General features: G+C 37.8%; 1 protein-coding gene across 3 annotated transcripts in view; it reads right to left on the bottom strand.

Moving 5' to 3' along the window:
- Positions 1–4,389: 4,389 nt before the first annotated feature.
- The window catches only part of ZNF366 (zinc finger protein 366), a 36,316-nt gene continuing 26,843 nt past the window's right edge, over positions 4,390–13,862 (bottom strand). For all 3 annotated transcript variants that reach the window (XM_021531767.3, XM_021531768.3, XM_077790366.1), the window contains 2 exons: positions 12,227–12,401; positions 4,390–10,306 (listed from right to left, as the gene is read on the bottom strand). In XM_021531767.3, the coding sequence (XP_021387442.2) occupies positions 9,771–10,306; positions 12,227–12,401 (711 nt within the window). In that variant the 3' untranslated portion in view covers positions 4,390–9,770. The remainder of the gene's footprint in view (positions 10,307–12,226; positions 12,402–13,862) is intronic.

Here is a 13,862-nt window from a genome sequence, read left to right as displayed (position 1 = left end):
AGGCCTTTCCAGTACTTTATCATTCTTTCTGTAAAAATTTTTTCCTAGTATCCAACCTGTATATCCCTTGATGCAGCTCGAGGCTGTGTCCTCTGGCTCTCTCAGTTGCTGCCTGGATAAAGAGACCAATCCCCACCTCTCTACAGCCACCTTTCAGGGAGTTAGAGAGTAATAAGGTCACCTCTGAGTCTCCTTTTCTCCAGGCTAAACACCCCCAGCTCCCTTAGCCATTCCTCACAGGGTTTGTGTTCCAAGCCTCTCTCCAGCCTCGTTGACTCCTCTGGATGTGCTCAAGTGCCTCAATGTCCTTCCCAAACTGAGGGACCAGGACTGACACAGCACTCAAGGTGTGGCCTCACCAATGCTGAGTACAGGAGGAGAATGACCTCCCTGCTCCTGCTGGCCACACCATTCCTAACACAGGCCAGGATGCCCTTGGCCTTCTGGGCCACCAGGGCACACTGCTGGCTCATGTCCAGTCGGCTGTCACCAGCACCCCCAGGTCCCTTTCCACCTGGGCACTTCCACAGAAGGTGCCAGATAATTTTTGGCAAACAGATCTTTAACTGTACAACAAACCAACATATATGCAAAAGCAAGTGTAGATTTGCTTGCTGTGCTGCTTTATAAAGCTGTTGTTTCGGGATGATAGGAACAGGATGAAGCCACTCTTAATAATCTGATTGCAGAATTTTACAGTTGCTGTCAGTCCAAGGGATTTTTGTTTTTATTTATCTTTGAAACATATGGAAACTGATGCATTATAAATATAATCTGGCTGATTGAACTGTTAATTCATGAGATCTAAAAATAAAAGTGAGATTAAGAAATTTGACTTCTCCATGCAAATTTGTATGTTCTGACTGTGTTCTTACTTGCATACTCACTCTGTAATCTGAAAAGTGCAAACCCTGAAACACATTTTAAAATTAATAAAAAATTTATTAAATTTAATCTAAAATTGATTAAATCTTCATTTTGCTTAGTCGCAAGGACTGTTGTACTGTAGTCACAGTCTCTTGAAAATGACAAGGGCACCTTTGCCAGTCATTCTGTCTGCTCATACATCACACTGGGTTGCTCCTTTTTCTTTCAAGTATTTAATAAGAAAAGGATAGAAATGGCTCTGCAGCAGTGTTCTCAGAGATCATCCTGACCACTTAGAATGCTTTGTAGAAAGGTGATTGGTGGTCTAAGCACTAGGGGCCTAAGAAGTTAACGAGAGCAAGTAAAATGAGAAGAAAATTAATTTTTTTTTTTAATTAAAAAAAAGAGCTGGAAAGTAAGAATGTTGCTATTTTGCCACTATCTGTCAAAAATGTGCAATTGATCTTTTACTCTTCTCTATATACACAATAGGATCTACACAAAAATTGTCTCTACATGAAAGCCTAAAAATGCACAATTAAAGCCCTAGAAAAAAAGTCCTAAATAAATCTGTAAGTATCCAACAGGAATGAGCAGTGGCATGGTTTCATGCTGTACAGGTATTGGATCTGCTAGTACAAGTCAGGTAGGAAGACCACTGATGTCACTGCTGTAATCAGGAACACTAGTGCATGTCCTCATCAGATGCTCATTAGTGATAATGATCAAACTATTTAAAATATTTCTGTCTTACAGCTGCATGTTACTAGAGTGTGGGTTAAACAGGCAGCACAAGCATGCTCTTCCCCTTCAGAGTGAAATTAGGCAGGTTTGCTTAACTTGTGGATAATATATTTAAAATTAAGTAGCTGCCGTGTAATATGGGTGACATTTTCACAAGGCTCCCTCTTGATCCATTCTGCCAGCTGGTTGGGGGTGGTTCCTCCCACAGAGCACTGGTAACAAACATGTGTGAGCCACTGTGGTCATGAGCAGCCCCAGACATTTCTGTAGGAAACATTTCAGTGGAATTAGTTTTGCTGGTGTCTAGTCTTGACTGTTCATGTGAAGTCTGTCTTATACCATCCTTTTAGCAGGATTAGCTACTACTGCTATGCAGTAGCTTTCAGAAAAATTCTCATTAGGGAACTGCTTTTAATGCTTTCTATCCAATTAAGATCAAGCTTCCAGGCAGTGTCTGCATGTATGTTTATCAGATCTATCTTATCTTGGTGCTGCTCTCACAGGCCTCCAGGATAGATTGTACTAGGTACAATACTCTTTCCATTTTAGTGTAACTTTCTTCACAGCAAGACTGTACCACAGTTGTCAGTCATCATTATATTTATGTTGCCAACAAGCTTTATAACCTGATTTTGAAAAATCATTTTGGCCTTTGAAACAAATAGAAAAATCTTGATTTACTGTTTCTAGAAAAGTCCTACAATATGTAGTAGAAATTCTGTGAAGAATGAAGCAACTTGAAGAATTCCCTTACAACACATCACTTTGTCTCAATAAATATTCTTCTGGGTTTATATCTGCCACTTATCTTGTATAACTGTATTTCTTTAAGAGACATTTATGTGACACCTTCTCTGACATTATTAGACAGTTTCTATCTCCATTAATTTCATAATAGCTCTCCACCAGGTAGAAATATCTTTCTAGCTTTCACATAATCCCATCATTGTCACTTTTACTACATCCCATTTTTTAGTTGGTTAATTCGTGTCTTGAATTTTTTAGTGTCTTGAATAATAATTTGGTGTCTTGAATAATTTATTCCTCAATGCTTTTCCATTCAGAAATGTAAGGGTATTTAAGTACTGACAAAAGTGCAGTACAATCAGTTTGGAGAATCCCAACTTCAAAACCACAAGCCAACATTCTCTAGTAATGTAAATTCACAGAGATCTTTTGAATAAAATGTTCCCACTACAAGAAATATGTCAGTACAGGAAATAATTCAGTAAAGTCTAGCTTCACCCAAATTAAATAATTTCTGTGATGGGATAGTTGTAAAGTATATTTTCAGAGAGGGTAATCAAAATGATAGGACACAAGAAGACTTATTCATAATGTATCTGTTTTCTGTTCAGCTGTACTTTCATTACAGTAAATCACTAGGAAAATTTATGCTATATGATTCATCATATAGCACACACTATCATATCATACATTATCATACATAGAAGCAGCATTACCAGTGTGTTTCATCATTTGCAAATGCTGAAATTACTGACATCCTGCATGTGTTTTTTAGATTAGATTTTCACTTTAGGAGCCAGTGGGCAAATACATTCAACTGTATCACACTACATGAGCCTAGGAGTGCATTAATGGGACAAATTTGGCAAGAGGTTATATAATCATTTGGCTGTCTCCATACCTTTAGATACTCTGGGCCTTTCAAGATGTCACTATTTTCACAGAAATGCCCCCCACCCCCCAGGAGCATTTGAGTGACTCTCTTTCTCTTCTACTTAATTTCTGATGGTTTGAAATTTTAATTTAAAACTTAAGTGAACATGGCTCAGTTTTGAACTAAGTTGAAGATGAAGTTTGTGAAAAATATCAAACATATATTTTTCTAAATAATATTTTTGTGACTGACAAAGGAGAAACTTTGAGATTCACTTATACTGAGTCACATGGGATTGAACTAGGTCACTCTCCAACATACCCTCATTCACCTTAGGTAGAGGTAGTCTGTAATCCTAATAGTAGTTGTTACCTACTATCAAAGCATCAGGGAAAACAAAAGTAAATGGGGAAGAAAACAAAGGCTTAGTTCTGAGGGGGTTTTTTAGCCTCCAGATGTATTTCTGGTGTTTGCATAAGCCTTCTTCCATTTTTGAAGGCATATACCTCTGAGAATTAGAAACAGAATAACTGTCTTTGTTATTATTTATCTTCATTATTATTAGCAACATTCCCATTGCTTTCTGTATGCTCAAAAAGTTTGAAATGCTCTTTGTGAAGTCTGTTGATGCCAATTCAATAAGGGTCTTGTTTGAACAAACAAACTCAAGAGGTTAATTAGTATTTTAAAGTGACCCTTTTCTTTAGAAAAAGTAATATTAAGTCTCTTCTGCTTATTCCTTAAGCTATAATGGTATTTTTATTTTCTTAACTTCTATCTTACAATACATCTGGTTGGTTTTGCCTCTCTTTTTACATGATGTAGTTCTTCAAAAAATCTCTAAGAAAAGGATCTTTCTCTTTTAGCTTGTCTGAAGCCAAATTGACAAATACCATAATCACTCCAGAGCATTTTTTATGTCCTCTGTGTAGTCTGTAAAAATAAAATTATCTCTCTGCCTTAAAGAACCTGGCAGCTCTTCTGCTCTTGTCTTCTAACTGGTCCTCCATCATTGATTTATCCTTCCCTTTACATGAACCACTCTTCAGCGGTGCTCAGAGAAGAATGACCTTGTCAGACCAAACACTTGCATTTGTCATATAAAATACCAAGAATGCCAAGAACTCCATATCAATTTCAATACAAAGTACAGCAGCTTCTCCAGTAGATATTTATTTGCTTAAATTAACATAATACATCATACATGCTTTTACTATTGAGATAGGAAGCCAGAAACTAAAGATTCACATATATTTGGTTCACTTCATGAGCTGTGGCTTTAAATAGGAACTCAATGTTCTACATGAAATAAATATGCAAGACATTATTTGCAAAATCTGTTAGGAGTACAAAATGTTAGCTCTGTTACATCTTGTTCAGCTAAGCAGACATGACATTTTCAAAACTGTTAATAATTATTAAAACTTCTAGGAGTAATAAATACAATACTTATATTACTTCTTAACTGTACACTCAAAACAGCAGAGTTCAGCAGCACCATATGAAAAGAGAAATCAAAGAATAGGAAGTAGACAAACACAGAGCTGTAAAAAGGTGGGTGCAGTAGCATTACTTGGTTTTCCAGTTATTTGTTTTACAGGAAATAGCACAGCATAAACTTTAATTGTGGTATTATCACAAAACATTTTACCCTTTGAGCTTCTGAACACAGAGCACCTGTCTTTGCTGTCACAAACTGAAGGCTGTCTGGCAGTGAGGAAAACTCAGTTTCACAAGGCTAAATCCTTGTGGCCAGACAGAAAACACCTTGCTCCAAGGTCATGTACAACTTCTCTTTCTCCGTAAGTATATTGTCTATCTTCACCCTTAAAATTTACTAGCCCATATTTTGGGTTTTCCACACGTACTCTGTGCTCCTAAGTATCTTGCAGAACTCTCCCTGCTACTCGTAACATCAGAAAAGCCCCTAACCTAACAAACCACATGCCTTCACTTGCCCAGGCTCTTTGTGGCAGGGCAAATTTATCTTTTCCTCAGTGTGACTTCTGAAAGCATCTCAGCTGTGCGAGTTTGTAGCCACTCTTATTTGACTTAATGCTCTCTGAAAGGATGAAAGAAGGCTGCAGAAACAACACGAGGAAATGGTATAGATGTGCTTTTATATAGAGGTGGTGGAGATTGGGCTTTAGTTTCATATGTCCCCATAAACTGAAAACACAAATAACAGTGAATAATAAAGGCTTTTTTCCCCCCCACAACATAGCTAGAAGACAATAGATAAAAACTCACATTAGGAATGAGAAAAAGAAGAAAATATATCCCCCAATGTCCAGGACACAGGCAATGTCTCTATTGGACTTCTGAGCCTCTACACAAGGCAAAATAAGGAAGCTAATCCCTTGAAAATTACAAATGGGAAATAGCTTCATTATGAGAGCAAACTTCTATAAAACATTTTCAAAGCTATTAAAAAGCAAAGGCTGTTACTGTCTGTTCCCGCAGCAGTGCCAATGTAAATAGTGTGAAAATAACTTATGTTTGAAAAGCAAGGTGCTTCACAATGAAGGCTGTTATTTCACTTTGAATTAGTCCCTTGAGGCCTCTTTGTAACAAGTGTCTTAGACCTATCTACATTATGTTCTACAGCAGGGAGGACTGTCATCTCATAACAACTTTGCTTGGGTCACTTGGCAATGTCTTCTTACCTCAGTAATAATTTTGTTTGTAATTTCTCTTAGTGATAATTTACAGTTTTAAAATAGGTCTTTACTATTCTGACATGAATTAGACTTGCGTGTTTGAGAATTACTTAGTATGACTTTGTGTCTGGACATAATCTCAAAGTCTCATTGTGAAGAAATATCCTGCTTTCTAGTAAAATACAATGAAAAGAGTTCACATTATGAATTACTTGCAAATACTATTGCCTTTCTGGGGATTTTTTCCAGCTGTCTGTATGTGCTTGTCCAGTACTTCTGCTCCAGTAAGAGTTGGACCTGTAGAAGTGGATAAATTGACTGCAGTGACTGTGGTTGAAGGAGTTTGGATTAACCATTTTGACAACCCAGAACTGTCTGCAGTGATTTCCTTTCCTAAGGACACATCTGGCACATTCTCTTACAAGGTCAGTAAGGAAATTCCGGACTGCATGCTTCCAGTAGACATAGTTTTTGCAATCGCAGAATCACATAATCAGATGAGCATTCAGGTAAGAAAAGACTTAAAATGTCATGAAGTCCAAGCTTTGACCAATCAACACCTGGTCAGATAGACTAAGTGCTACATCCAATTATTTCTTGAACAACTCCAGGGATGTCTGACTTGTTGCCATTCTCTGGAGCTGCTCCAGCACCTCAATATCTTTCTTGGAGTGAAAGGCCCAAAACTGGAAAGAGGATTTGAGGTGTGGCCTCACCGGTGCCGAGTGCAGCGGACAATCGCTGCCCTGCTCCTGCTGGCCACTCTGTTGCTGGCACAGCCCAGGATGCCATTGTCCCTCTTGGCCACCTGGGCACTGCTGGCTCATGCTCAGCTGCTGTCACCAGCACCCCCAGGGCCTTTTCCTGTGGGCAGCTCTGCAGCCACTCTGCCCCAGCCTGTGGCACTGCCTGGGGCTGCTGTGACCCAGGGGCAGGACCAGCACTGGCCTTGTTGTACCTCACACCACTGGACTTGGCCATGATCCAGCCTGTGCAGATCCCTCTGCAGAGCCTTCTTCCCTCCAGCAGATCAGCACTCCCACCCAGCTTGGTGTCATCTGCAAAGTGACTGAGGAGGCTCCCCACCCCCTCATCCAAATGGCCAATAAAGTTATTAAACAAGGCTGGGCCCAGTAGAGACTCTGGGGGAACACCACTGGTGACTGTCTGCTGTTAACTCCATTAATCTCGATTCTCTGGGCCTGGCCATACAGACACATTTTTACCCAAGTGAAGAGTTCATCCACCCAAGCCTTGAGCTGCCAGCTTTTCAAGGAGAATGCCATGGGAGATAGTATCAAAGGCTTTGCTGAAGCCCAGATGGAATACATCCTTTGATATTAGTGCTGGGAGCTAAACTCTGCTGAAAACATCTCCTTTGCTCCATTTGTCTGGACTGCAATTGATATGTAATGTTTTTGTTTCTTTCTTGGTAAGGATTGTCTGTCCCATAGCACACTCCAATTAATAAACAAAACTTTGCAATGGAAGTACTTTCCTGCTTTACACATCACAGGAGTGAAAGACTTCCTAAATTCCACTCACCTGCATGATTGACATTCTAGAAACTGAGAAGAGATCCCTGAATCCTTGCTTGTTTTTCTTATCATGTGAAATAATATATCTGGAAAGGTGGAGTGGAGTGATATTGAACCATGCACAGCTGGAAACTATACCACCAAGAGGGAGACAATTCTAAGAGTTAGCAACTCCCAGCTCTTGGCTGTATACATGCTCAAATGGGAGCTTTTGTCTGGCAGAGACAAGCTAGTGCCAAGAAGTTAACTGAAGGAGTTGCTCCCGTTTCTGAGGGACCATCTACTAGACCATGCTGAATTTCTACCTGATCTTTTCCCCTACAGTCTAAGAAATAATACAGTTACACTCATTATTCTAAAAATTTCCTAACTTTTTTACTTGATCACAATGTCTTCCTTGAAAGAAAGATGGCTCCTTTTTCAGTAGGCATCACCTAACAGCTAAAGCAAGGAAGAGGAATGTTTACGATAGAACAGTTAATCCCTGAAGAAACATGGCCATGTACCTCTAAAATACACCTCAAAGACTTTTTAAATTCTGAAGTGATCTACCTTCCAGTTCAATTTGGCATAACAATTTTATTTTTAAAAACATGCACATCAGACATTGAATTAATTTAGAAGAGTCACCTGATGTTACTCTTTCTTATATCAACAGCTTTTTCTGCATGAACTTCTGCATATGTTATACCATGTTTGAGCCTTGAAAAAGGAAAACACTGCCTGTAGCCTTGGACTACACAAAACCAGTTTTATATGAGGAGTAAGGACTTTGCCCTGTGAATGCTGCCTAATTGGTAGGCATGAGAATCATTAATTTGAGAGGTGTGTTTTCTTGTAGGGGCAGAAAGCTGCAGCTATATGACTTGCCTCAGCAAGCCATAAAAGTAGATAACTATATTTAATTATAACTCCCTATATAGACAGCATGATTGCACTGCATTTCAACTCAAGAACTTGGCAGGTAAGTGAAGAAGGTAGTAATATTTGGAGGAGATGTACCAAATATAAGGATTTTAACCTTTTGAGCTGGGATGTCCAAAGGACATAGGACAGATTTTATGATTAATTAGATTTTTATTTCCATGTAAGAATAGGATGATGCAGGGCTGCTTTTCATCTTTCTTGAAGATACAGGAACTAATATGCTGTTCAAAGTATTCATGCAATTAATGAAAAGTTTAATGGAATATGCTTTTCCCATTTTTGTTATAAACTTATGGGAATCAGAGAATGAAAAGCTGAGTATGACTCCATAAAAACAGCATGGGTGAAATTTGTCTGAAAGTCCTGCAGCTTACTGCTCAAGAAATGCTTAATAAGAGAAATTTTCTGACTTTAATAATAGGAAGGTTTTTCTCTGTGAGGTACTGCTTGTTCTATAAGGGTGATTTTTACCTTCTGAAACAAAAATTGACCAGATCAGTGTATTCCAAAATTATCCTTACTAGTCATGATAAACTGAAGAGATAAATGGCAAAGCTGCATTATTTTTTCAATTAAATGACTCATACTGTGTTATGTGTAACTATGGCAAGACTGTGAATGCTGCATGCTGATGCTGCCCAGTACATGTATTGGTCTAGGCAGGCAGTAGAACAAAATGCCAACACAATCTATGCTATTTCACTTCAAGAATTTCTGAACACTCCTGTACTGGCTGAAACACAGCAAAGTACTAACATTCCTTGTGCCAGAGAACTAGCTTTTGTAATAAATTCCAGTCCCTTCAAAGCCTTACAGAACTGTCCTTTACTGTCTCCCAAGACTTTAGTTTTTCTTATTATTTTGTTTCACATTTCTCATTGTAAGTGGTTGCACTAAGAGTCACTTAAGTAAATCAAATTATTTGGACTGTGTTAGTTCTGAATGTTGACAGCATTTTCATGCATGCCATGTTTAATAGTACTCTGGTTTATAATGTAAAATACTTTGTATTTTCAGATATTTTTGAGGCATATGGTTAGAAGTGTTCATATACATTTAGTCAGATAATAAATCAGATGCTAAAGTATGTTGCTTTCTGCTAAGTAGAAAATTGAATGTAAGTATCTATCCCCATATTATAGGAAGTAAACTTCTGTACCCAACCCATTGTCTGTTATACATTAAATGGATAAATATAAAAGTGTTATTTTTCAATATCTATTGCCTTTCTTGGTGACCTCAAGCTGCTTTATTCTTGCAGTTACCCTATATTATTTTTTTACCCTAAATTATTTTTAATAATTTGACTTATTTATTTCTAAATACTACTACAGACTTCCAGGCTTTAGTAGCTTACAATTCATGTTAAAATCTATCTGGTTACCATTTTCCAGCTGTTTCAAAATGTCCATTTTAAATGCCTATAAGCATTGTTTGTTTTTCCATTTTTCTTTCCAGCAATTCTTTCAAACTCTTGTTCCTGTGCTTGAAATACAAGTAATCAGAGAGAGAGTGACCAAGTCTGGCCTTTTCAAAGGATCTAAAGCTGAGATGTTCTTTGTTGTTTGCAAGCTCTCCCTCTCCACATCTCTCCTCTTTGTCTGAATTTCCTATTCTCTTCCCCAGTCCTCCCTCACTTAACACCTCTTCCTTCTCATTGCAGTAGGACTCTCTGAAGTCCTTCATCATGCACTCAGGTTTGCCAGAGAGGTCTTGAGCCATGTACAGCTTGCTGTCATCATGATGGTACGGGGCAGGGCTGTATTGCTTTGCCTCATAGCAGCTGTCTTCCTCTTCTTCCTGGCATGAGCTTCCCTTGGCACTCTCACCATCAGAATGAAATGAGATTCCCTTCCCTTGGCTTTTCTGGGAAAGATCAAATGGCTCTTCCTGTTCCAAGCTTCTCAAGACATTTGTCTGGGACAGAGCAATCCTTCCTCTTCCAAAACCTTTTAGTGATTTGAGGGAAGGAGAAAAGGAAAAAATTATACATAGGAAATTTTACTACATGATACATGGCTAAAAAACAAAATCTAATGTGTCTTTGTATTTAATTTTTTACCTTTGTCTTCCATCCAGCTATCTCCAAGTACTTCACTGTTTACATTTCATGGCATCTCCTTCGAGATGCTGCAAAAAGAAGTACTATTGTATACACTTCACAGCCAGGTTAGGACACACAAAACATTGTTTTATACAGCCAGACTCTGGATGATGCAGCTGGGAAGAAAAATGAAATGGTCTGGCCTTTTGTAAACTGAATTTTGCCAATCAACCTATTCTCTTCCTCCTTTCTATTCTTTTTCTAAAATAAAACTTGGATCTAAAGCACCACAGACCATAATCTAAGTCCCAGATTTTGTATCTTATATTTCAGAGGAGTGGAAGAGACTAAAAACATGGGAATTTATTTGTTCTATAGACAGCGTGGTTCAAAGTTAATACTTTAAAAATGAAAAGACAACAGCTACAGAAGTCTGTAACTCTCCTTCATTTTCCCACTTTCATCCACTGAGAAACAATCAATTGAAAAGCTCTATGCACTAGACAGTGCTTCAGTTTGGGGAAATCATTATTGAAAAATGGCAATTTTGAGCAGTATATATGAATATGCATCTAATCCTGGATTTGGTTTGTCTTAGTATTTGTCACTGTCCTCTCTCTTGCTGGAAATACAAATTATCCAAGAGGCATCTGTGGACTCAAATATGCTCTGAACGTCATCAGGATATATTTTAAAAATTCAGACACTGCAGGCAGAGGCCAGCTTCATTAAAGACTAGTGACAATACAAGGTGAGGATTTCATCCAGTAGCAAATAGGTGTGAAAGTCACTATTTTACCTGCTTTCGTTTTCTTTGTTTTTTGTTTTCCTCTCAGTAATTGAATCCAGTTTCTGAAGGATCTATGCAGATGTTATTTTGCAGCAAGGCATATTTATTAAAAGGATTCATGAACAGGCATCAGGCCACACAAATTTTCTCATATCTGATAAGCCTCAAGGGCCACAGAATCTCTGTACAATGAAAAGCTCTTAGGCAATCTCCAACTATGAGCAATTGTCTAACAAGCATGATGCTATAGATTTACAGAAAAATACTTATTTAATTAGCCATTAGGCTCTTCATAAACTTTACACCAGATGTCATTATGGTAAGTGTTTTACACATGTGCTAAGCTGCCCTAAAATTTGAATATATGAGAGTGCCAAGAAATCTTGTTCAGTAAAGAATTATTTATCTGAAAAATCTTAAAAAATGTATCCTGGATTCCCAAGCCCTCAAAAAATTCTCCCTAATTCCCCCACTACTTTTGACTGCATTGATCTATTTACACTCATGAGGATGACTTCAGGAAGAATATGTGGTAGGCGACAGACAGGAAATGTTTTGCAGGATGCCCTTGGTAGTCAAAAATCCATATACTGTGAGACTTATACTTTGATGAATATCCCCTCCTGTTCATGTGCTTCCTTGTAAATGGGATCTTGAACCTGTGGCCCTCATGTGACACCAGCTATGCCAATACAGTGTAGAATGAACAAGGCTCCTGGATGTAGACCCATTGAGGATTCCATCCCCGTTCCAGACTGGAATCCAATAAGCCGTGAGAAAGGACAATAAGTGTTCCAGATATTATTTTTCTGTCAATTTAGGATTAATTCATTATTTATTTGGGTCATGTGACACTGCCATATAATGCTATAGTAATCAAGCTAATAATAACTTCACAGGCTTATGAGATTCTACCTCTTGCAATAGCATTGTACCCATGGCACAGGTTTGTGAATCTGTAGTACAAAGCCCATTTGTTTTTACTGATACACATATTCAGATCTCACAGAGAATAATCTTGCTGAAAATTATTACCTTGAGAGTGAAATCCTCTTTCCATGACCCCATGCTTGACTTTCATATGCCTGGTTAGGTTCCCCTTCAAGGTGAATTTGCTGGGACAGTAGAGGCACTTAAATGGCTTACTATCTGAGTGCAAGTGCATGTGTCCCATTAAATTGTGCATTCTGTTAAACTCCTTTCCACACAGCTGTAAAAATGGTGAAAATGAAAGTTATTCATTTGAAGCAGTATTTTCAAAGACAACATTTTTAAAGGAAAGAGGACCTACACTTCTCAACTTCAACTCTGGCTGGTTTTGGCTGCATTGTGTTTTTCAAAGTTCCATTAAAAATTCTACAGGCAAAAACATATGGTTGAGGATCTAAGGCACTCTGAACTGCTGACATTTTTAAATACTGGTGACCAGCACACATTGCCCAGGACTCCCCAAAAGCAGTCAATTTGTTGTAAGGAGGGGAAAGACTTAAAGGAGTAATCTGGAAGACTCTTAACATGAATGAGATTCAAAGTAAAAGTTTCTGCCCTGGTGAACCATTCCATTTGTAGTTTATACATCTAGCCTTTAATCAACTACAATGTCAGGCAGGAATAGAATTATAAAATAAAACCAATTAAGGGTTTCTATGAAACAGTCAAGCAGAATATTACTTCTTTTTAAATGGAATTTTGCATAAAGCTAGAAAAAACAATTCCTTGTTTTTCTGTATTTCTTGCTTACCCATTTTGTCCCTGATTCTTTCATCATTTGTTTATCAACTCCTGTGTTTCGGTGTCTCTGGTGAGCTGCAATTTAAACAGTCATGAGGCTGCAAGAATGACTCAGCTTTCCCTGAAGCATGTTCCTGCCAGCTCAAGCCATTGATCGTGCAATTTTTCCTTTGATGGAACAATAAGGGTGGGTTTATTCATTGTTGTTTATTTAGATGAGTCCTTTTGTAGTCTGGACTCATGTATTTTTAAGACATGAGAGTTTGACATCACTATTACAGGCATCCAGTCTTACTTGTCTTCTGGTCTTTCCTTATCAGGATTTATACTTTTATTCACATGCAAGTGGCTATTTCCATCCTCTGCAAACTTCTGTGTTTGCATTCTACTTTTTTTTTCCTGACTTGTTTTATCATTGGATTTTAATTTTTTAAAATTATTCTTATTACTATATGAACCAGAGTCACCATTACTGAAACTGAAACCTTCATCTAGCAGGGTAACCATCTGGCAGACAATTAATAAATAGAAATTACTAGGACTCCACCACATTTTTTTTTTGTAGAATATGAATTCAAAATTTACTTATTTGTGTATTACAGAAAAACTGATACAGAAGTTGTAGATATACATTCAGAAAGTCATCACTTGGAATATGTGAATTAAATGTAGATAGTGAAAGAATCCTTGGGAAAAAAGTACTGTGTGCTTTGTGTTTTAAGCCCTCTCTTGAGGGAAAATTGAATCAGTTCATGAATACGAAAATTAGCAGGACTACTGTTTTAAAATAAAAATTAGAGCTAAGTACTGCAAAAAGAAAGAGTCTGAAAACATCCACTTGCTTTTCAAAAAATTATTTTCTTCAGCTGCATATGTACCATTTGTGGTTTTCTGTCTGTGATTTTACTAAAATGAAAACTCCAGCAAATAAATTTAGCAG

The sequence above is a fragment of the Lonchura striata genome, chromosome Z (genome assembly GCF_046129695.1).
Source record: "Lonchura striata isolate bLonStr1 chromosome Z, bLonStr1.mat, whole genome shotgun sequence".
Lineage (NCBI taxonomy): Eukaryota > Metazoa > Chordata > Aves > Passeriformes > Estrildidae > Lonchura > Lonchura striata.
This window is presented reverse-complemented; position numbering and strand designations above follow the sequence as displayed.